This window comes from Cololabis saira, chromosome 1 (assembly GCF_033807715.1).
Source record: "Cololabis saira isolate AMF1-May2022 chromosome 1, fColSai1.1, whole genome shotgun sequence".
In the NCBI taxonomy this organism is placed as follows: domain Eukaryota; kingdom Metazoa; phylum Chordata; class Actinopteri; order Beloniformes; family Belonidae; genus Cololabis; species Cololabis saira.
Window position 1 is genome coordinate 15,354,509 of NC_084587.1, and position 24,983 is coordinate 15,379,491.

General features: G+C 42.6%; 1 protein-coding gene across 17 annotated transcripts in view; it reads left to right on the plus strand.

Moving 5' to 3' along the window:
* The window catches only part of slit2 (slit homolog 2 (Drosophila)), a 139,819-nt gene that overhangs the window by 55,817 nt on the left and 59,019 nt on the right, over positions 1-24,983 (plus strand). For 12 of the 17 annotated variants that reach the window (XM_061709173.1, XM_061708201.1, XM_061708758.1 and 9 more), the window contains 8 exons: positions 18,840-18,911; positions 19,826-19,897; positions 20,862-20,933; positions 21,235-21,398; positions 21,519-21,530; positions 21,799-21,937; positions 24,310-24,381; positions 24,566-24,637. In XM_061709173.1, the coding sequence (XP_061565157.1) occupies positions 18,840-18,911; positions 19,826-19,897; positions 20,862-20,933; positions 21,235-21,398; positions 21,519-21,530; positions 21,799-21,937; positions 24,310-24,381; positions 24,566-24,637 (675 nt within the window). Of the gene's footprint in view, positions 1-18,839; positions 18,912-19,570; positions 19,712-19,825; positions 19,898-20,861; positions 20,934-21,234; positions 21,399-21,518; positions 21,531-21,798; positions 21,938-24,309; positions 24,382-24,565; positions 24,638-24,983 lie in introns of those variants that run through there. The other 5 variants (XM_061708064.1, XM_061708919.1, XM_061708605.1 and 2 more) reach the window with 2 other exon arrangements.

Below are 24,983 nucleotides of genomic sequence, written 5' to 3' on the forward strand. Positions count from 1 at the left end.
CATTAAAAGTATTTTCTTTTGTTCATAGTGCAACACATTTATCTGACATCTTTAATTACAAAATATGGCTTTGAATTTTTTAGTAATTGACTAAATTTAAAGGTTAAGATACCCCGTATTTGCTGTCATTTAATCTGTGTGTGTCTATGTGTGTGTCTATGTGTGTGTCTATGTGTGTGTGTGTATATATATATATACACACACACATATATGTAAGGGATCAACTACATTTTACATTTTTATCAGCCATCAACCTAAATTTGAATATAGAATACCAAATTAGTAAATAAAGTTAGACCATAAATACTATCCATCTATAGTTTTCAACATTTGAAATGGATCAAACATTTCATCAAGGTGAGACAACATACATTATCCAAAATTCTTAACATGCGTGTTTTTTGATCCACTTCAGTAATGTTGAGTACTGTATTTATCCATCCGCTGATTATCTGCGTTGAGGTTGGAGGAGCGGCAGCCTGAGCAAAGAGGTACAGACCTCCCCGTCACCACCTCCTCCAGCTCTCCCGAGCAGAATCCCGAGGCATCCCCGAGAGACGGAGAGAGAAGTGATCTCTCCGGCATGCCCCGGGTCTGGCCTGGGGCCTCCGCCTGGATGAACACGCCCCGAGCACATCTCTCCAGGGTGGCTTCCAGGAGGTGTCCCAACCAGATGCCCAAACCACCTTAACTGGGGCAACTCTACTCTGCTCCGAGTCCCTCCTCAAAAACAGCACTTTTCTCCTTGTGTCTGAAGGACGGTCCGGCTGTCCTTTGGAGGAAAATCACTTCAGCTGGTTGTATCCACGTTCTAATTCTTTCGGTCTCTACTTAAAGTTTGCGACCGTGGTTGGACGCTACGTTCTGGGCGCTCTCCTCACTAAAACAGAGTGGTGCAGAGTTACTGCTGCAGAATCTCCATCTCCATTCTTCCCTCCCTCATGAGCAAGATCCCAAGATACTTGAACCTCCTGCTCTTGTGAAAACACTTCATCCAAAACCTGGGGGCGACATTCCACCCTTTTCTACCAGTGAATAACGGACACATTGTAAAAGCATTGTTCTCGTGGTTATAAACCGTTTCCTTTAATTCAACACAAACTGTGAAGAACAGGAATGACTTCTTGACTCACTTCAGTCATGTGTTTTAAATCATCGGCGTTAGACATTTTAAAAACAAGGAAATGGTCTCTGTGTTTTTCCAATAAACATCATTATTGAGAATCAATTGCAAATCCAGTCAACGCAATTTCTCTTAATTATTGTTGTTTAAATGACATTTATGTGTGAACGCATGAGTGTTTGGTTGTGTGTGTGTGCTGTCTGGCTGGTGTCCTGGAGATTTAATTGCCAACACTGTTTGCTTTCATGGCCAGTCTTTCCAAGCCACTGCTCAAAGGAATTCACCGCGCACACACATACACACACACACACACACATGCACACATGCACAAAGCAACGTTACTCACTCCGGCACATATGGTGTTTAGGTAAAATGTAGCACAAGTGCATGAAACGACCCAACGGCCAATCAGGAAAGTGCAGAAGTGGTCTGGATTGTGCACGACTGTGTCACATATTCAGCGCTGGTCATGTGGAAATGCATCCCAGCTTTTGTTAAGAGGCGTTTTCCCTCTTCTTTTATTTCCCTCCCTTTTTTCCTTTCAGTCTCCCTCTCCTGTCATTCTCAGATCTTTGCATTCATTTTGACGCAGATTAATAAACATAAAGTGTTTCAGGGGGGGAACGGTGTGTTTTTGCCAATAACGGCCACATTTGCGCACCGCGGTTGGGAGTGGGTGTGCGTTTGTGTGCGGTGTGTGTGTGAATGGGTGTGTGTGCTCAGCGGACACTGGACAGATGGTGCATGACAGCTGGTCCAGAGTGACAAGTGTGTGTGACCCAAGCCGCTGTGGTGGTGAAAGAAAGAAAGACAACATTGACGGAGAGAAACTATTTGAAGAGGAATATCTCAGCTAGCCAGCGTTTGCCAGGAGCTGGCAAATAGCTGGCTGGGTGGGGGTGTGTGGGGGGGGCAGATGAGGTTGGAGGGATAGGATTCTGGAGACATCTTGAATAGATTTGGATCAAAACAGAAAGAAAGGAGGCGGAGTCATGATAAAAGAAAAGCAGCAACTATGCCTTTCCGCCAGCTTGTTCCTTTTTTAACAAAAAATCTGAATAGCTCTTGAATTTCTTTCTGACTGCCACAAATGTTGTTCTTCCATTTTTGTGTCCCCCCTCCCACCACATTTAAACCCTCCCCGTCCTCTTCTTCTTCTCCTCCCCACCCCTGGTCCAAAAGCATTGTGCAGGTGTTGGGTCAGACACTGTAAACTGCCGCAGCCTCATCGCCCTCCCACAGCTGAGCGGCTGACGGATGAATCCCTCATTTCCCTAAACAGCCTCGAGTAGACGATTGACAAGGGGCTCATTTTCACACAGAGTTTAAGTGAGAGGCCTTGGGGAGGAAAGGCTTTCTGTCGCCAACACACACACAAATGTAGTGACACACACGATGATGATGATGATGATGATGCCTGGAGGGGGAAACGGGACCTGCCTCCACTGTACCTCTGCCACAGATGCTCCATTCTGCCTGTTTCAATGTCCCTATTTAACCTACATTTTTGCCGATAAAACAGCACATACAAAACAACAAATGAATAATGCACTGTTTCATAAAGGTGGAACAGTAGTTGATACACCTGAATGTTACCCATCTGAATCCTTTGGTGTCAAAACAGTTAAACAGCACTGATCAGTCGTCGCTCGGTTCCTCCGAGAGACTAAAATATCGCTAATATGAAGTAAAAGCTACAAGTGATGTAAATTTGTTGTAAACAGCAGAATATTTTCTTTTCAGTCAGTCTCCAGATTTGCAGAAATATGCCACAGATATTGCTGTATATTCAAAGACAGCAATACATTTCTGTTGGTTTTCTATCTGTCTCATTATACTTACTGTACGTGAATACGTGAGTGAATTGAAGTGTTGCATTTAAGTAGTTGTTTGGATAAGCGACAAGTTTAAATGATCAATACAACTGGGCATTTTCCAGGCTGTGTGACAGTTGATACGTTTTTTCTTTTAGACTTGAGTTTGATTTCCGGGGGGGCGGTGCTAACGGATGCAGGAGAAACTGCCTCTAGACGTCACTGGATAGGAATGGGACCAATCAGGGAATCGGAGAAATGACAGTTGTGACATACAGTAGGCAGCAGGAAAACCAGGCTGGTATAAACCAAAGACGTCCCAAATGACGTGTCGTGGAGTAGCAGAGTCGATGGCTGACTGCTGTCAGGTTTGCAGTAGAAACCTGTTGATCCAAGTGTCTATTAGCAATGCTGCAGCCACCTCGGCTGCTTTTGAGAAGCTGCTCGTGGACGCCCATGCGTAAAGCCCCCAATCCCCCAACTAGGGATGGGCGGTACGGACTAAAAAAATTATCACGATAATTTCTGGCATTTATTTATCCCGATATCGATAAAAAAAATACCAATACAAAAACGTCATCAACGGGAATTTATCCTTCTTTCTTTCTTTCTTTCTTTCTTTCTTTCTTTCTTTCTTTCTTTCTTTCTTTCTTTCTTTCTTTCTTTCTTTCTTTCTTTCTTTCTTTCTTTCTTTCTTTTAGGCTCATTTCCTTCCTTCCTTCCTTCCTTCCTTCCTTCCTTCCTTCCTTCCTTCCTTCCTTCCTTCCTTCCTTCCTTCCTTCCTTCCTTCCTTCCTTCCTTCCTTCCTTCCTTCCTTCCTTCCTTCCTTCCTTCCTTCACGTACGTTGTGCGTGGATCTAACGCAGAACCATAAATCAGCTTTACACAAAAACGTCATCAACGGGAATTTATCATTTTTACCGCAAGATGACAAATTCTTACCGTGGGGAATTTTTTTGACGGTATATCGTGAACGGTAAAATATCGCCCATTCCTACTCCCAGCCCTGCTGCAATTGGTTCGCCAAGTTCTGTACCAGTGGAACCAGCAAGATAGGAGGTCTGCCAGGCTCAACTCATGAGAGTCAATGTGAAACGGATAGATATACCGTAGCTGACTAGGCTAGGAAGATTGCACAGTAAACAATCAATCAATCAATCAATCAATCAATCAAAAAAGCAATCTGAAGATCAACGATAAATTAAATGATGAGACTGTAAAGGCCTGGCATTTGCTCTGCACGGTCCATTTGTGAAACAAAATGTTCACCTTGCTGACGCGGCCTCAGCGACGTCATGTCTGATATTTACTAAGTTATTAATATTTCAGTGTCTCTTTGTCCTAAATGTGCGTGCACGTGTGCGTGAGGAGGCCTCGCTAGTATGTCGCGCCGAGCTGCTGGGTAAACATGACGACGGAAAGACAAAACCACACAGTGTGTGTGTGTGTGCATGTGTGTGTGCGTGTGTGTGTGTGTGTGTGTGTGTGTGTGTGTGTGTGTGTGTGTGTGTGTGCATGTGTGTGTGTGTGTGCGTGTGTGTGGTTTGTAAACTGTGAATAATGACAGATGGGTGAGCGACTCATTGTCAGCTCACACACACACACACACACACACACACACACACACACACACACACACACACACACACACACAAATAGACGTTTTATGCTGATATCTCACAACCCCTTCTTTTTTTTTTTAAATCAAACTGTTAAAGCACTCAGTTATTTAGACATCGTTTCCATTCACGTTCATCTTCCTCACAGCTTCTCTGAGTCCGTGTGTGTAACGTCAGCTGTGCTTTAACACTAAAGTCTGTTGATTTTAAGCGTCATTCGTCGTATTCCCGCTCCCGCCGTCCACCGGATTCCTTAAGAACAGTTTCATCTGGACTCGGCTCAACGAAGACATGGTTCTTTTTTTTCTTTGTTTTTCTTTTCTTCCTGCCAGTAAACAGTAGTCACCCCGCTGTGTGAAAAAGGCTTGTCATGTCTGCTGTCTGGATGAGGAGAAGCCGCGTGTCAGCCTGACCCAAAGAGGGGGACATTCAGCGTAGACCTCTCCCCTGCTTATCTGGCTCGGCCACTGTGATAAAAATACCAATTTTCCTGCATGAAATAATGGTAAGGGAAAAAGTTTGGAAAGTGCAGTTATCTATTTATCCAATTTTCTCTGAAAAGAAGATCATATGTCAGTATAAGACCCGCCACTACCGAGGGTGTCTGTTCCTTAATGTCACGGCTGCAGTTCAGACTTGTGTTGAAAACGATATGTAAATGTCACAAGGTCTGACCTAAGAGGATTTCCACTGGAAATGGTTACGGAAAAGCGGCCGCGAGCTCGTTCGGACACGTTTGGCGGCTGTCAGATGGAACGTCTGAAAAGGCCATATTTCGCTCCTCGCTCCTCACGCACGACCCAACCACAGACCGTCACCTCCTCGGCTCAGCTGTCAATCACAGCATAAATGTTGCTGGAAGCAGAACGCCATCTCTGCACTTCGCACACGTTACTGTTAGCTCGTCTCCGTCGCTGTCATTGCTGGTTGTTGGTTCTCTAGTCCAGTGTCTCCCAACCTGGGGTCCGGGCCCCCCCTGGGGGGGCACCAGAGATCTTTGGGGGGGCGCGAAACTTTGTCTGCTTTGAAATTATGCAGTTGTAAAAATTATATTTGCGAATGAGTCATTCATAAGACATTGTTAGGAATAATTTATGAATGTCTTGAATTTTTTTTGTTTTTTATACACTGGTGACAAATACAGGAAAGGATTTAATTCCTTATTATTATATCATTACTCAACATTTAATCTACTCCGACAGGTTGTTAAAGGAAAAATTTTAAAAAAATGTTGGTCTCATATTAAAAGAGACATTTTTCAGAAATATTTGTATGTCCTTTTATGTCCTTTTGTGCGTATTTTATACATTGGTGACATTGGAGAAAAACAAAGTCATACTGTATGTATACAGAGTAAACCAAAGAAAAATGTATCAAAAAAACATAATTAATGTTAATTTTTTCAATTAAAGACTATTTTGGTGCTAGTACGGGTTGGGGGGCCTGGCTGGTCTTAGACACAAGTAGGGGGGGCTCCAAGGAAAAAAGGTTGGGAACCACTGCTCTAGTCGATTACATCCAGCTGAATCTCAGAAATGTAAGTGCTTTATTTGACCAATCAGTATCTCTTAACTCTCATTCTGAATTTATGGTTCAAAACCGGTTTATTTCCCCCCACTTGAGGACCATTTCAAAATTAAAATTGGTGAGAAAGCCCATCATCAAATGTTGTAACAGTGGTTTAAATTCGCCTGCTGATTGTGATCGTGACGAGGAAAATGCTGCAGTGAGGGTGAGGACGTAACGTTCAGGGACATTACAGATGCCTTCTCAAATTCATGTGACAATAACCACTTTTTTCCTCCTCCCTCACCACAGATGAGCTTCTCATGCTGCTGGTAACTTTTATGGGACCAATATTACCAATATTACCGTATTCAGAATAATACTTATTAGCTTAAATGTGAAGAGCTGCTCTCGCAGTTATTACAAGTTATTTCATTACACAACCCTCAGCATTTATCCAGGCTTGGAACTGCAACTACGAGTGGTCGGGATGACGGGGGGCAGTGTGGTGTTAAAGTCTTACCCACGAACCGTATGATGCACGATGGGGTCTGGTGACCTTCCAGCTGGGGGACAGCTGACTCTACCCACAACTCCACAGCCAACCCCACAATTACCATTTTTCATGAGATGCACTGGAAAAAAGTATAACGAGTAATATAACAAATTACTTTTGGCATGGAGTAATAGGTCAATTTATGGTATTGGTTTTGGAGCAGGTAACAAGGAATACATTCACATGTTTTTTGTTTTTCTTCGGTGGGGGGGGTTTAGCAATAATCTAGAACAGTTCTTCTAATACAACCTTGTTTAATTATTCTTCTGTTTTATTTGTCCTGTTTTAATTGATCCTATTTTTCTTCTCTCGAAAATTGTATTTCATTGTGAAGCACTTTGGGATTTTTTTTCCTGATCTGTAAATAAGTGCTATGTAATAAAACCAGTTTTTATTTATTTATTCGTTTTTTTTTAACAATTAGGCCACAAAGGAAACATTGGTACTGAATTGTTAAACTCTTCTGATGCAAATATGGGACCCGGTGAAATCTCACCATCTTCCCATTTGCTCTAAAGTCGGGGACTACTAGTCGTCCAGCTGCGTAGGATTGCAGGCCGACAGGGGATTTGCCAAAGTGAGTGATTGATGCACGAAACAATGACAAATTGACCGATTGATCGGGAGACTAGTGCTGCAGCGATTGATGGATGAAGCGAATTGTGGGAGATAAAAATAGATGAAAAAGCTACGTCTGAAAAACACAAAGGATCATCTGGGGCCAGAATGATACATTATCCAGGCAGTTAGATTTCTTTTTTCTTTTCTTTTTTGTTCGAGGTTGGGGTTTTAAATGGAAAGGAGGCAGACAAGAGAGGAGGAGGCTGCTTGCGGCTTCAGCTCATTGGGTCACGGAGTTTGTGGCACATCGGGTCAAAATGTGTGTAAAAACAACTTTTCTGACCTGGCAAAGGATATGCAGACTGAAGCACTCTCTCGCTCACAAACACACACACACACACATACACAAATAGGCATGGACACGTGTTTATGTGCTGTCACTTTCTATTTATCTATTCTGCTTGTTATTGTACGACACTGTGAGAGGCAAACAGGAAAAGGATATGATGTCACTGGCCGAGAGTTTGTGGCCACCAAGCGGCTTGGCAACGCGTCCGCTGGTGGTCATTTTAGCTGTGGTGTGTGTCTACATTTTGTGTTTGTTTTGGACGCTCTTGTAGACGAAGACTGCAATAAATTTGGTCCTACTGCTGAGTTGGTTTAAAAATTCACACACGGAGACACACGTGTCCAGAAACACGCATACACACACACACACGTACACACACACATATCCGTCATAGGCCGTGTGTAGGTGTTTGAGCCGGGGTTATTGACTCGTAAACACGGAGACAGCAGCGAGCAGCAAGTGAACACACTGCTATCGGAATACAATTAATACTGTCTGGCTGATGGATTAGACTCATTACACAGGGAGCAGGGCAAAAGAGGGTGGTGGAGGGTGCACAGGATGGATGAGAGAAAGACGGGAAGTGAGAGCTAACAGGAGAGGAGAAGGGAACGAGACAGCAGATAGGAGAAGGGAGGACTGAAGAGAAGGAGGTGTAAAGGAGTGCAGGAAGGAGGTGAAACGTTCTGGATCAAATCAGCTGCATTGCAGGAAGAATCTGCAATAAATTAAACCCTTTTTGGTTACGTTCAGGTGCTCGGGCAGGGAGAATCCTGCAGAAATCCATCATACTTCTCTCCGTGTCTGACTAAACCCTGCCCTGTAAGAGCACCAATGTTTAAACTGTAAACTGACCGTTTTAGGGCGCTCAGAGGGCAAATGAATTACACTCAAATTATGAGCTACACAAGTAGTTATGGGTCTTTTTTTTTCTTAAATGGAAAAAGTGTCTGCAGTGGTAAAAATCACACAAGTAAGCACTCTCCAATACCTTAGACACTTTAGGTTCAGTATTCTTAGAAGGCGCTGATAATGATGGTCAAAGGAACTAGAGCATTGCTAGTTTTTCACAAGCATTTATCTATTCAAACTGTGAAAATTCACTGTACACAATTCCTATTATTCCTCCACCACAACAAACCAAGGTCAGGTATCTTTTTCTGTGAAGCTTTCTTCCTTCTTGGTACAAGCAAGCTCCAGAACATCTACGCAGAGGTGGATCTTGGTTCAGATCATCTTCCTCACAGTGAGATGAGATAAGACCGCCCTCTGATGACGTGTCTTAGTCTACACCGCCTGAAGAAGTACTATTATCATAGTTTTCAATGGGCCCAAATGCACTATGTATTAAAACGTTTTTTTACATTTATGCCATTTGATTTCAAACCTGCGATTTTTGCAAAGGAAAAGTTAGAAGTACACAAAGCTTTGTTTTTGGAAGCGCACAGGTGCCCCGGCACGATGAAACCTTCTGGCGCGGCAGCTTTAAATCATGAGATTATCCCCGTTACTGAGTGCTTCTAAACTGTCCTCATATGCAATTACTGTATTACTGCAAGCCGCTGTCTGTTTCCTCCTTCCATTCGTGTGTGAGTGTGCGCAACAGATGTATTTCTCACTTGTCTATAATTATGCGTGTAAACATTTCTGATGATGTCATAGCCTCAGACCGCTGACTAATCTGTTCCTGGGGCGGGAGACCAGTGAAATCAGTCTGGTTTTTACACATGCACGATAAAAATGCACAAAGTACAACGTGCCATCCCTCAGCGTCCAGGTTTGTTACTTTATACTGGTGAATAGTTGCCAATGGCGGTTGACATTAGAGATCTGTGTTCAAAACCGGCGTTTCCTCAGCAACCGGATGCCTTTTGTCAGAAGTTTGTCAACGTTTAGCTTTCAGCTAAAAGAGATTGACCCCTGACGTAAGTGTTCATGTATGAACTCCTCAAAAAAAGCAGCATTTCAACCCTGTAATCAGAGTGCCTTTCCTCTGCGTCGTCAAGTATAAAGGAGGATCACAAACCCATCGGAAAACTGAGCGCTTTGTATTGTTACGGTATCATTAATGCAAACACACACACACACACACACACACACACACCTGTGGCATATTGCCATCCCGGTCGCCAGACAGGGACACAGGGGACATCCACTCTGTCAAGGCAAAAAGTCCCCTTGGTGTCCACCCCGGTCCGGTATCCATGGCAACCCAGATACCTGGCATTTAAAGTATGTGTGCGAGGCGTGATGGCGAATAAGGGAAACAGACAATGAGAAGGGGAGCGAGGCGGAGGGAGGGAGACTGCAGATCTGTCATTCATGAGCAAAGTCAATATTAGTTTAGAAGAGAGCGACTGAAGTGGGAGGCTGAAAGAAGAGCCTGGCTATGTGCGTGTGCGCGTGCGTGTGCGTGTGCGTGCGTGCGTGCGTGTGCGTGTGCGTGTGCGTGTGTGTGTGTGTGTGTGTGTGTGTGTGTGTGTGTGTGGTATCTGGTACCACTGATATTTAGAGGACAAAGTCACAGAAAAAATCATTTTACATTTCAGTATTCAGATTTGAGGCTAGTGAAAGGTTAGATTGGGATTAAAGAAGAGGTGCTTATGGTTAACGTTAGGGGGAGTTTTCTGGAAATCAACCAATGAAATGTCCTTGGACGTGATGGAAACATGAGCCACGGATATGTAACCGTAAAGAAAATAAAGTAAGACACGTTTTATCAACTCAAGTTTAAGGTGTCTAAAAATATTGCTGTCCATGATATCTCATGTGCTTTGAATATATTTCATTCACAGAGGTCCTGATTTACCATTACACACTCCCACAGACACACACACTGGCAGGTGGTGGTCCAGTGTGGGCATTGTCTTCACAAAAACTCCTCTCCTCCCTCTCCTTTCTTTGAAAGTCTTTCTCCTTCTAATTGCTCACAGAAGTGTGATCTTAGGGGGTCCACTAATGGCACTGCTGCCTGAATTAGCCACAGGATTCTCTCTCTCGCTCTCGCGCACGCTCTCTCTCTCTCTCTTTCACTCACTCACTCACTCACTCACTCACTCACTCACTCACTCACTCACTCACTCACTCACTCACTCACTCACTCACTCACTCACTCACTCACTCACTCACTCACTCACTCACTCACTCACTCACTCACTCACTCACTCACACACACACACACACACACACACACACACACACACTCACACACACACACACACACTTCAGTTTCAGTTTAGTCTCTCCATCTGAAATTATCATCATCAAATAATATTTGACTTGACTCATAACTCACTCACTCACTTTTTCTCTCTTAGGCCACTTTTTCCTCACTTTTCTTCCTTTTTCCCCCTTTTCCTTTTCGATTCATTCCAACTCCATCTTTGCCCATTCACACATTCTTACACTTAATAGGATTAAGTTCTCCGAAAGGGATTTGAACAAGATGATTAGTTTACAGCTCTGCCAGCTCATACCCAACCACACACACACACACACACACACACACACACACACACACACACACACACACACACACACACACACACACACACACACGCACACACACGCACACACATGCACACACACACACACATGCGCACACATGCACACACATGCGCACACACTTCCATGGGAGCCCCCACTTTTGCCAGACCTGGGAAGAATTTCATGGCAGTAGGTCCCGTACAAAAGAGATTCAGAAACTGTACAACAGTGGGCGAGGGTGTGCGTGTCCAGCGTGCGAGAGAGAGAGCGGGGTGGAGGGGAGAGGATGAGGACTGCATGTGTGAGAATTGAGTGCAGCGCTTTCATGCTCAGGTCTTCTTAGACACGGAGGGTGTCAAAAGCCCCTCTCACCATAAAAAAGCCCCTTTAGAAAAGCAGCACTAAGCTCTTAACACTGGAGACCTGACTCTATCAAATACACACACACACACACACATACACACTCACGCGTGCACACACACACATCATGGGCCACCAGAGGTGAGAAGAGCAGACAAAGAGGAGGGTGAGAGGATATAGCTAAGACAACAACCACACAATTGCAGGTTTAAAAAACGGAGAGTAGTGTTTTTAGGTGGACTTGGTATGATGAAAATAACATCACGGTCTCTTCTTCTTTTAACTCTTCTGGTTAGCAAACAGCAGTACGTTTGCGTCAGGGACCGGCGTCTGATAAACGCAGAGTCAGAAGGAAGTCCGAGGAGCTTCAGCCTCGTAACCCTTTCATGCATCGTCGTCACTACAAAGCTGTTCAATCTGGATGGCTTAGTTTCACATGAGCAACTTCAGCAGGCATCAGGATGTCGTGCCATACCCTGTCAATGCATTATAGTCAACAAAAGTTCCATTAAAAGTTGTTGGGTTTTTGCACTTTTTTTATTATTAAACGTATTAAGGATTTTTTTTTTAAGAGAAAAAATATGTTTTTATCCTCTCATTGATCTGTGAAGTACGACGGAGTATTAGGGCCAAACAAAAAAACAAAAAAAGGAAATTACGAGAATAAAGTCATAATGTAATGAGAATAAAGTCGTAAAATTATGAGAATAAAGTCATAATATTACGAGAATAAGTCGTAATATTACGAGAATAAAGTTGTAATATATTATAAATATATAAATATAACTTCACAAGATGCTCAATATTCTTCATTTTAACACAGGGAGAAGACTGCTCTTCCTGTTAGAGTTCTAATTACCACTTTATTTTCATAATATTATGACTTTATTCTCATAAATTACCACTTTATTCATTACGACTTTATTCTCGTAATATCACAACTTTATTCTCGGAATTTTACGACTTTATTCTCGCAATATTACGACTTTATTCTCATAATATTACGACTTTATTTTCATAATATTACGACTTTATTCTCGCAACATTACGACTTTATTCTCGTAATTTTACGACTTTATTCTCGTAATTTTACGACTTTATTCTCGTAATTTTACGACTTTATTCTCGTAATATTACGACTTTATTCTCATAATATTACGACTTTATTCTATTACGACTTTATTCTCGTAATTTTACGAGTTTATTCTCATTATATTATGACTTTATTCTCGTAATTTCCCAATTTTTTTTGTCTTAGTTTGGCCCTAATACTCCGTCGTAGTGAAGGAGCTGCATGATGAAGGGACGCTTCAAGTTGTTACTCATTGCATCTAGAAGCATAATTCGACTGTTTTTAACAGTTCATACATTCAATTTTTTACTCTCTCCCATTCCAGTTTCCTGTGATCACCTGTTTGTCTTTTTACTTAACAAAACCACATTTATTAATTCTTGGTTTTTCTTTGGCACGACCAAAAAAAGGAACGAACCGCCGTGACATGAGGTGTCCAAAGAATGCAGAGGGGTCTGTGCCTCCACGTATCCCGACACTTAGCACGAGTGAGAGGGCCGCGCCGGGCCTCTCGACCGCGTACTCCGCTAACAGTCTCCACCGCAATTTCATTGTTTTCATAGAGCTCAAATTTTCCCGTCGGCTCCAAAATACGAAGCTGGCACTTTTCAATTTATCTACTCGAGAGGCCTTTTTTTTTTTTTTAGTATGAAAAATAGCCGCATCATGTTTGAGGAAACAGGAAGGCTGTTGTTTTTTTTCTGATTTATCTTACTTAAGGTGACTGTCAAATAAAAAGGCTAATATGAGAAAGAGAGGAGGTGACTGCGAGTTCAGCGTATGAGCGGAGTGGGTCATGGCATGTGTGTGTGAGTGTTTATAGAAGTCTGCTTTCCTACCTCCCGTCAGGAATATGGGCCGTCAGCTGTCAGTTTTCAGCGGCGGTGCGTCTGGATTTAGTGTAAGCGTGTGCAGTGGGGAACTTTGCATGTGTCTCCGCTTTCAGAGGGCTTCAAACTTAGCAGCGTGATATAGTTCCTGTGTGGTTCGAATACCTCCGGCCTCTTTCAAACAAAAACACATGCACACACACACACACTACACACACACACACACTGGGCTCAGCTGGAGCCTCTTTTAATGAAGCTAACCTCCCCAGTTTAGGCGCAGGGGCAGAGGTGAGGGGTTAAATCCCAGGGAAGTCCAAAAACAAGCCCACTTTTGGAGAGAAGGAGACGACACAGAGAGAAGGAAAGGATGAAAAGGGAGAGGTTAAAGGAGAGGAAGCTGAAGAAGAAAGCAGAGCGAGGCGGCGGCGGCGGGTGGACGCTTAACAAGACGAAACTGAATCAGGTGTCTTGGCGGGAATCTGTGTAAGAAAATCCCGTTCTAAGTCCCCAAGAAGTCAATTTCCCTGTCAGGGTAAAATTTGTTATTCCCTCATCGCTTTCTGGTGGTCTGGGAGATGAATGGGGTTCAGAATGGCCTTCTGCACTTCCTCAAGAGTCCCACACACGCAAGCTGCCAGTCATGTACTACGCCTGTGAAACGGGAGTGTGTGTTGCTCTTTCTGTCATCATGGATCATAAGGACAGGAGATTTGTGAAAGAAGGAAAAAAATTAATCAATCATTTATATGGTCTGCTTTCCTGAGAAATTGAACACAACGAGTCTTTAAACCATTAGGCTCTGATGCTCCCTGTCAACATGGACGCAAATACACTTCATGACTCGTCCAAATTTTCCTTTTCAACCAGAACCGATGCTGCATTCGATACGCCTTTAGAACTGGGAGGTTGAAAAACCTTTGAAAATGTGCAGCTTAAGCAGAATATGAACTGACACTTGCCTTTCCTCGGCGTAATTAAAGTATAAAAGAGGAATGAGATCCAAGCTTTGAGATGGGATTGGTGTCAAAGATACATTGGTGCAGTTGATAGAGAAGAGTGTTTCCAGGGGAAGGCATTAAGTGGGCTTTTAAGCGAGATCTCCTCCGCTATAACCCGCAGTATAACCCGCAGAGAAGCTGTCGAACTGTCATCTCCTGTCATACGGCCTGAACAGCTTCTCACAGATTCCTCTAAGCCGAGAAGTTAGATCCCGTGGATGCAAACGGTACATTATACGTGTGTCTGCTAGGGATGGGTGATATTTTACCGTTCACGATAAACCGTCAATAAAATTCCCCACGGTAAGAATTTGCCATCTCTCGGTAAAAACGATAAATTGAGGAAATGAGAAAGAAAGAAAGAAAGAAAGAAAGAAAGAAAGAAAGAAAGAAAGAAAGAAAGAAAGAAAGAAAGAAAGAAAGAAAGAAAGAAAGAAAGAAAGAAAGAAACGACTATCGTTATTGGGATAAATGCCAAAAAGAAAGAAAGAAAGAAAGAAAGAAAGAAACGATTATCGTTATTGGGATAAATGCCAGAAAGAAAGAAAGAAAGAAAGAAAGAAAGAAAGAAAGAAAGAAAGAAAGAAAGAAAGAAAGAAAGAAAGAAAGAAAGAAACGACTATCGTTATTGGGATAAATGCCAGAAAGAAAGAAAGAAAGAAAGAAAGAAAGAAAGAAAGAAAGAAAGAAAGAAAGAAAGAAAGAAAGAAAGAAAGAAAGAAAGAAAGAAAGAAAGAAAGAAAGAAAGAAACGACTATCGTTATTGGGATAAATGCCAAAAAGAAAGAAAAAAAGAAAGAAAGAAAGAAAGAAAGAAAGAAAGAAAGAAAGAAAGAAAGAAAGAAAGAAAGAAAGAAAGAAAGAAAGAAAGAAAGAAAGAAAGAAACGACTATCGTTATTGGGATAAATGCCAAAAAGAAAGAAAGAAAGAAAGAAAGAAAGAAAGAAAGAAAGAAAGAAAGAAAGAAAGAAAGAAAGAAAGAAAGAAAGAAAGAAAGAAACGATTATCGTTATTGGGATAAATGCCAGAAAGAAAGAAAGAAAGAAAGAAAGAAAGAAAGAAAGAAAGAAAGAAAGAAACGACTATCGTTATTGGGATAAATGCCAAAAAGAAAGAAAGAAAGAAAGAAAGAAAGAAAGAAAGAAAGAAAGAAAGAAAGAAAGAAAGAAAGAAAGAAAGAAAGAAAGAAAGAAAGAAAGAAACGACTATCGTTATTTGGATAAATGCCAGAAAGAAAGAAAGAAACGACTATCGTTATTGGGATAAATGCCAGAAAGAAAGAAAGAAAGAAAGAAAGAAAGAAAGAAAGAAAGAAAGAAAGAAAGAAAGATTCCCGTTGATGACACTTTTTGTATTGGTATTTTTTTTATCGTTATTGGGATAAATGCCAGAAATGATCGCGATACATTTTTTTGTCCATACCGCCCATCCCTAGTGTCTGCATGTGTGCGCGTTCAGGGTTGAGGAGCACTCTCTACCAAAGTGTTTATTTGGTTTCAGAGCTCCAGCGGTTAAAAGAGCACGCCTGCTTGTGCAACCTCCCCCCCCGCGCGTCCTGTAAAAACAGCGTCAGGATACACTCCGTGTGATCCAGACCAGCCATTAGGTGCATGTGTGTTTTTGTGGTTATTTGTGTATGCATAAGGACAAGCACGTGTGTGTTTGTGTAAGAGAAGAAAAACAACCCCCCCTCCTCCCCGTCAGCCTGTGTTTTTAAACTCCCGTTCCACCAAGTCAGGTGATCATCACATCAGAAAGCACTATAGACATACGTGCATGCGCCAGTGTTTGTCAGCATGTTGTTATGGAGATGTCAGGGAAAGGTCACATATTTATAGATATATATATATGTATATACATTTGACGCAGATGTAATGGATCATGTGTTCAAAAAACTCTCCCAACACACTTTTGATGTAGATTGAATTAAGGCTGCATCTATTGATTGCTTTTGACCGTGACATTTTCCGTTGTTGCTTCTTACAAATTTGAAACGGAAAAAGAGAAATCTCTCACAGGGATAATTTCTGTTGACTTATTACACACGTCACATTATAATTTAAGGTGTTTTTATATGACACACCGTTTGGCAGTTAGAACACAACAACGGAAACTAAACAGCAGAAAATGCACGTTTTCCTGCAATTATGTCTGTCGCCTACCCTCGAGTATAAGTGGACATGTAAATTCAACCTGACAGATTAGTTTATTATCTCCTACTACTACCAACATCTGCCAATAAGCTATAGCTACCAGGGAAGGTTTGCTGGCGTGGCTTCTGTGTGCCTCTGCAGTCTCAGCCGTCAATCAAACACTCACAGTGACCACTCCCCCCCACAGGCTTGGCGGCCAAGAAAGAAATCAGTCTTGTCGCTTCGGTTGGACTTTAGGGCTGGAGAAAGATAAAACGACCTCTCCGGGCTCTCACTCTGTTAAAGTCCTTAGCTCTGTCTGTTTCACTCTTTCTTGCAACAAACCACCCCTTCCCGATGCGGTTCGGGAGCAGCAGGTGGAGACAGTGGAGATGGATGATACCTACAGAGCGGATTATACGATCCCAGGAATCTGGAGAATGTGGCAGGGCATTAGCCGTTAGCTGATTAGCATTGTGGAGACCGCTGTTGGGGGTCAAGAGCCGGAAAGGTCAGCGGTGAAAGGTCGGAGAGTCTGTCTGGAACTTTGCGGCGTATTGTCAAACCACTTACACTTACACACACGGACGCCTGCTGTCCAACGGTCTGAGATACCAGATGTCTGTGGGCCAGTTTTACACGAAATGATCTAACGGACGTTTTTTCTCATTAGGGATGGGCGGTATGGACTAAAAAATGTATCACGATCATTTCTGGCATTTATCCCGATAACCATAAAAATGACGATTAAAAAAATACCAATTCAACTCCACCTTTTAACTATAAATCTATCACCACATTCAGTCTTTGGAGCCCCCAAATCACTGCTCTAAAAGATACTAAATGCTACTAAACGTCATCAATGGGAATTTATCTTTCTTTCTTTCTTTCTTTCTTTCTTTCTTTCTTTCTTTCTTTCTTTCTTTCTTTCTTTCTTTCTTTCTTTCTTTCTTTCTTTCTTTCTTTCTTTCTTTCTTTCTTTCTTTCTTTCTTTCTTTCAGGTTCTTTCAGGTTCTTTCCTTCCTTCCTTCTTTTTTCCCTTCCTTCCTTCTTTCCTCCTGCTCTCTCCTTCCTTCTTCCCTTCCTCTTTTCTCCCTTCCTTCTCCCCTTTCCTTCTCCCCTTTCCTTCCTTCCTTCCTTCCTTCCTTCCTTCCTTCCTTCCTTCCTTCCTTCCTTCATTCCTTCATTCCTTCCTTCCTTCTTTTTTCCCTTCCTTCCTTCTTTCCTCCTGCTCTCTCCTTCCTTCCTTCCTTCCTTCCTTCCTTCCTTCCTTCCTTCCTTCCTTCCTTCCTTCCTTCCTTCCTTCCTTCCTTCCTTCCTTCCTTCCTTCACGTACGTTGTGTGTGGATTTAACGCAGAACCATAAATCAGCTTTACACAAAAACGTCATCAAGGGGAATTTATCGTTTTTACCGCGAGATGACAAATTCTTACAGTGAGGAATTTTTTTGACGGTATATCGTGAACGGTAAAATATTGCCCATTCCTACTTCTCATTCTCAAATACAGCGTGATTCTGGCCGCTGATATCGTTCTCGTGCCTCCGCTTTACCTCCTTTATTTATATTTGCACATGTGCACCAACGTGATTAACGCCTGCAGTCATGTGACCATATGCATTCACATCTTTCAGTACATATATAAATATATGTGTGTGTGTGTGTGTGTGTGTGTGTGGGTGTGTGTGTCCTTCACTAAATTATGTTGCAGTGATTGCTTTTATTTCACTTGGCAGAATGCAGTACAGTTGTTTGAGTCTGTGAGACACCTGTTCATGTTTTTGAGTGTATTTATACCCCCGTGAGTGCGTGGGTGTGTGCGTTTCAGGGTTGCGCTTGTGTGCCGTCCAAGCTTGCAACTTAGTTAAAGTGGCCGAAAATTAAATCTCTGTAAACCCCAAGCGCTCATAGTCGCACACATACGCATCCATCACTCAGTCTTTAAAAGCAGGGGAGGGAGGGAAGGAGGGAGGGAGGGAGGGAGGGGTTGGTGGGCCGAGGCTGGGGTGAGTGGGAGTGATTAGAGAGGCAGCAGTAAAAACTCAGAGGGAAGCGGATGTCACCAGTGCCCCCTACAGGTTGTTGGCACGTCGGACGCCTCCTCTACCTGACTTCAAACCCACAACTGAATTGCGCCCGGGCCCTGGATGCGTGGACACTTGTCAGAGAGAGAGCCTTCTTTGTGTCACCAAGAGATGAATTGAGATGGCTGATTAGATTTGGTGAAAGAAGGGCTCTCTGGGCAAGGAACTCAATCTCGCTGATGCTCTATCGGACTCTGAAGTCCCCCCCCCCCCCCCCCCCGCCCTCTCTCCCCCGCTGCATTTCGGTGATTGCATCAAGTACTTGTGCTGCAAAGCAAGTGGCTCTGTGACAACTTGGCATTGCTCTGTGCCAAATCATTTCCTTGTCTCCTCTCCTCCCTCTGTCCAGTGACCTCAGCGAGAACCAGATTCAGGGGGTCCCAAGGAAAGCCTTCAGGGGCGCTGTGGAAATCAAGAACCTGTAAGTGGCTCTCTCTTTGCAATGTTTTCCCTGCATCCGTGTGCAGGGCGTGAGGGTGCATTTATGTGTGTTTGCATGCACAACTACACCACTTGCTTTTCAACAGGTTTGCAAATGTGCACAACACCCGTGTGCCTGTGCATAAATATTTAATTGTGTTAAATGTCATGTACCTCCTGCTTGCTGCATTGACTGGCACCCACGGCTAATTAGCCGCTGATTATATGTGTGTGTGTGCTGTGGATGTTACTTCACTGGCATTTTGATGCTGTTGCTTTTTTCTTTGTTTTGCCTCACTCATAGTTATAATAATTGTTGGACAGTCTATCTGTAAAACAATTGCCCTGCAGTAATTCTATAAATATTGATTTATTCGCTAATTTACTTTGCTTCCTGGATTTTTTCCCCGCACATCAGATAATTTTTTTGAAATGCCGTGCAATTATTGTAAAAGGACAGGGATTATGTGTGTGAGCGAGAGTGTGTGTGTGTGTTTGTGTGCCTGCCTGCCTGCGTCTGTATGCGGGTGACAGCACATGATTTACTGTCCTTATGTCTTAATTAAATTGTTTCAGCAAAGCTCTTCTGAGAAAGAGCTGGAGAGAGAGAGGGGGGGGGTAGGTAACCAGCAGCGCATACATATTAGACATCAGATAGAAGAGAGCAGAAAACAGGAATGGATTCAGACACAACTACATTTAGAAATGCATCTACAAAGGGCCCAGGAGACAGATCTGGAGAAGAGAAAGTGAATGAGTGTGAGGGAGACAGAGAGGATGCTGATGAGATGTCCAGGGGAGGTGATGCATTTTCATCTGTAGCTGCCAGTCTGGCTCCACTTTCAACTAAAGGTATACTGTAAGATATCTATGCATCGTCAGCTTCCTTTTGTTCTGTCTTCCTTATGTGTGCAGCCAGTTGGACTACAACCACATCAGCTGTATTGAGGATGGAGCTTTCCGCGCATTACGTGACCTGGAAGTGCTGTGAGTACCCCGTCTGTTCAGCCGGCCTGCGAGCGGCAGCAGCAGAGGCTTTTTTTGGGGAGGTTTTTGTCAATGAGAAATACCAAAAAGCAGTAGGATAGGATACATATCGTGCGCTCCTTGACTTTCTGAAGATGACATTGCTTTTGCAGCGTCTGAAAATGTAGTTTCAGAATATCATGGGGCAACTCCTTTTTGATATTCAACCGGAGGTCTAGCAGCTTGGAGGTTCTGCAGACTATCTATCTCCGCTCTTTCCGAGATTGTAATCTTCTGTACACATTTCTCCGATATTGTACCTGGACTTCGCTGCAGCCCGTCTCCTAGTCTGACGATGCACAAGCTGTGCAAAACTCATAGGCACCTCTCGTCTTGTTTTATAAAAGCATCACGAATATCCATATTTATTTTCTTGTCTCTGTAAAACTCTTTCTGGCTCTGTTAAACTCTAAGAGAATTAGATACTAATGGATATCCTTGCAAATATCTGCATGAGACAGCTGTTTAAAAAGAGTTACATATGTGCTCGGTTCTGAGGGAGTCACAGCAAATACCGGCTTATGCTTCTTTTTTGATCGTTATTACGTTATTACCAGATGCATCATGCCTAATATTTTCAGGTTTTCCTGTTGTTTCTTCTGTTTTAAGAACATTTCTCAGCAGTTGTAAACCGTAGCAAAAACTGTAGTAAAAAACTGTATTAATTTGACACATATGTGTCTGAATTCCTCCAATGCAACGTAGTAAATGTTCAAGTGGAGTTGAAGATGAGAACCCCCGGGCCGGTGGTGGGTGTAGAGGTGGGGCTAATTTGCATGTTTTTAGTTTTCGGAGTCTTGATTAATGCCCGGAGAAGAACGCAGACATGCTTTGAAAGCATTAGAGATGTGTTTTTGATAAAAGTCCAACTTCCATTTAATGATGTGTATTTTTATTGTGTATTTTGTCATTTCTTTTTCTTTAGCACGCTCAACAATAACAACATCAGTCGACTATCTGTGGCCAGTTTCAACCACATGCCAAAGCTCAGAACCTTGTAAGTGGCGCCGCTGCATCACTGCTGCACATTACCATCCAGCGGGGGATGATTCCTCTCATCTCTCCCCATTTAATTAATAGATTGATCTGTTCTCGCAACTCTCTCTTCTGTCACCCACCGACACTCCCGTCCCCTCTGTCATCACATCTATTACTTCTCCTCACCCCCACCTGTTCTCCCCACTTGCCTGAACCCCCCCCCCCCGACCCGCCATCCCATCATCCCATCATGTCTTCCATCTCCTCTACTCCACACCTCCTTCGCCTTTTTTCGTCGCTCCTGATTCATCTCTGCCAAGTCGCCTGCACTCCAACAACCTGCAGTGTGACTGCCACGTAGCCTGGCTGTCCGAGTGGCTGCGCCAGCGCCCCCGGCTGGGTCTCTACACGCAGTGCATGTCTCCTCCGCACTTGAGGGGGCACAACGTGGCTGAGGTGCAGAAGAAGGAGTTCGCGTGCGCAGGTCGGTTGAGTTCGGTGTTTTGCTTTACCGTCTTTTTTTCTGCGACTTTCCTCCGCTTGCTCTTTTGCTTCATCTCGTTTGCTTCTTATCGCTGTCTTTTTTTTGCTCATGCTTTTCTAGACGAGGATGAAGGTCAGTATTCATTTGCCTGTGCATGGCTTGGCTTTAACTTCACGTACTGCACTCAGTGAATTAAATGCTGATTGGATTAGCTGTACAAGATTAAGAATGATACAGCAGATACACAAGGTCATGTGTAACAACAGCATCCTTCCCACACTTTCTGTTTTTTCCAGCTGCAGCTTTTTCCACACTCAGTTTTTTTGTGCAAAAAACATCCTTCACCTTTGGGATTACACAAAGCGTAATGGTGGATAACACTGTCTCTGTCTCTGTGTAGGTCACCAGTCGTCATCATCTTCTTCCTGCAGTGTGTTACAGTGCCCAGAGTCCTGCACCTGCAGTAACAACATTGTGGACTGCAGAGGAAAGGGTCTGTCAGAAATACCCACCAACCTGCCTGAAACCATCACTGAGATGTAAGACATGCACGTAAACGCACACACACACACACACACTGTTGCTTCACACACGCTTGCAAACTTGTGTCGGCATTAGGTGCAGTGATATTTCTCTTGCGCGTTCACCGTGCATCTCTCAGCTTTCGTTCTTTGTCTCTCGCCACCTTTCTGTTTCACTACTTCTTTATTATTTTTTTCTTTGTGTGGTGAAATAAAGGCACGCGTCTGTGAAATTAGAAAGGCTGGTCATGCAGCGCTTTCCTGTTTAAGAAAATAACAGAGATGGGGAGAGGAATAAGAATTGAGAGATTAATTTGAAGTAGAAGAAGGACGATATCGTTAAAAGTATGTGTCAAGACAAGAGGAGCCATAAGAACCATCACATTTGAAGTAATGAGTACCAGAAGTGCTGAAATGAGCATTGACCCCTGGTTTTTTGTTAAATCTGATTTAAGTGTTAGAAAGACTTGACTAACAAAAGACTAGATTTGAGAAGAGAAAACACTGAAGTCGAAGACATTTTTATCTGTCAAGGAAACGTTCCTTTTCATCATTCATAATCTTTAGGAATAATTTGTTTGATCAAGTGTTTATCATTGAGCTGTTTGCAAGTGAAATGTTAGAAAGAGGTTCCTTGCACTAGAAGCAAATCTTTCCCACTTCTTCTTTTAGTCCTTGGTATTTTCTCAAGCTTCTTTCCTCTTGATGTTGCTGCCTCTTGGGATTGCAACAGATATAACTTCTGTTTTCATGTGACGTTCCTCCACCACCACAATGGCTTTCATCGGTTAGTTGGTTGGCCTCGATTTGAAGATTTCACAGGGTCTCTGCTCTTTTATTCTCCACCACACTTTAACTCCGTTCAGTCTGTTTAGTAGGAATGGGTGATATTTTACCGTTCACGATAAACCGTGAAAGAAAGAAAGAAAGAAAGAAAGAAAGAAAGAAAGAAAGAAAGAAATGAGCCAGAAAGAAAGAAAGAAAGAAAGAAAGAAAGAAAGAAAGAAAGAAAGAAAGAAAGAAGCCTGAAAGAAAGAAAGAAAGAAAGAAAGAAGCCTGAAAGAAAGAAAGAAAGAAAGAAAGAAAGAAAGAAAGAAAGAAGCCTGAAAGAAAGAAAGAAAGAAAGAAAGAAAGAAAGAAAGAAAGAAAGAAAGAAAGAAAGAAAGAAAGAAAGAAAGAAAGAAATGAGCCTGAAAGAAAGAAAGAAAGAAAGAAAGAAAGAAAGAAATGAGCCTGAAAGAAAGAAAGAAAGAAAGAAAGAAAGAAAGAAAGAAAGAAAGAAAGAAAGAAAGAAAGAAAGAAAGAAAGAAAGAAAGAAATGAGCCTGAAAGAAAGAAAGAAAGAAAGAAGCCTGAAAGAAAGAAAGAAAGAAGCCTGAAAGAAAGAAAGAAAGAAAGAAAGAAAGAAAGAAAGAAAGAAAGAAAGAAAGAAAGAAAGAAAGAAAGAAAGAAAGAAATGATCCTGAAAGAAAGAAAGAAAGAAAGAAAGAAAGAAAGAAAGAAAGAAAGAAAGAAAGAAAGAAAGAAAGAAAGAAATGAGGCAGAAAAAAAGATAGAAAGAAAGAAATGAGCCTGAAAGAAAGAAAGAAAGAAAGAAATGAGAAAGAAAGAAAGAAAGAAAGAAAGAAAGAAAGAAAGAAAGAAAGAAAGAAAGAAAGAAAGAAAGAAAGAAAGAAAGAAAGAAAGAAAGAAAGAAAGAAATGAGGCAGAAAAAAAGATAGAAAGAAAGAAATGAGCCTGAAATATTCCCGTTGATGACTCTTTTTGTATTGGTATTTTTTTATCGTCATTTTTATCGTTATCGGGATAAATGCCAGAAATGATCGTGATACATTTTTTAGTCCATACCGCCCATCCCTACTGTTTAGTTATGGGATTCCATGTACACCGTACCTCCCTGCACCTGGGCGCTTTGCTCGAGAGCAGAAACATTTCAATGCAAAACACGAAATTTCACCATCTCTCATGACACGGTGCCAGAAATGTCAAATGTTCTGAGGATGGTTGTTCTCTCCCTTTCCTTCTCTGTCAAATGTCTGGTCTGGGTTAGTTTGTTCTGACTGGTCAGCTGGTTTGGTCGGACTGACCAAACGGAGAGTCAGACTGGCACAGACTAGATGCAACGCTTCCCAGGCGGTGTGTGTGTGTGTGTGTGTGTGTGCGCTCGTGTACTTGTGTGCCCATGTGTGTGCACAAATGTTAAAGAGGGCAAAAGATCAGAGAAATTTGACAGACTTTGGCAGCAGCCATCAAAGGGCCTTATCTGGAAAAGTTCCCCCTTTGCCAAAGCCCTCGGGAATGAGCAGCAGTCAACAAATAATCAACAATAGGTCTGTGATAGGGGAATGTTAATGTCTGTCCTCAATGGTCTGTGTGTATGTTTGGTTCCAGACGACTGGAGCAGAACGCCATCAAGGTGATCCCAGCTGGGGCCTTTTCTCCTTATAAGAAGCTGCGCAGGATGTGAGTAGATTAGAAGATAATATGTATTCTGCACCCTGTCAATGATCCACTACAACCTCTGCTGCCGTCCTCTTTTGTGGCTTGTTTTTGACCTCGGTGTTTCATTTTCCACGTGTCTCTCTGGTGCACTTACTAGTTCTATGTTTTTCTCTGTTCCCTTTCTTTTTTGTGCACGTTTTTACAGAGACCTGAGCAACAACCAGATATCAGAGCTGGCCTCGGATGCCTTTCAAGGTCTGCGCTCACTCAACTCCTTGTGAGTATCCCCGTGATATGGTTGTGATTAGGATGTCAGCTGAACATAACCAAAAATGCCCAGACAGTCCCAAATGTTGCTCCACATTAACGTAGAACAGCAGATTCTGGCAGTTTGTGACGTGAGGAATGGAGCGCTTGAGATCATTCTTCTCTCAGCTGCAGAGGCTAAAATCTGAAGTACGACCGTCAGGGTACCAACGAAATATGTGGATGATTAAATCAAAATGTCACTGAAAACATCAGATTCTAACCAACCTTATCAGAAAATGTAACTCTTGGGCATAAATCAGGGTAATGAAATTAGAACTACCTACAATGATTGTGAGCAAGAGAAGTTAACGGAA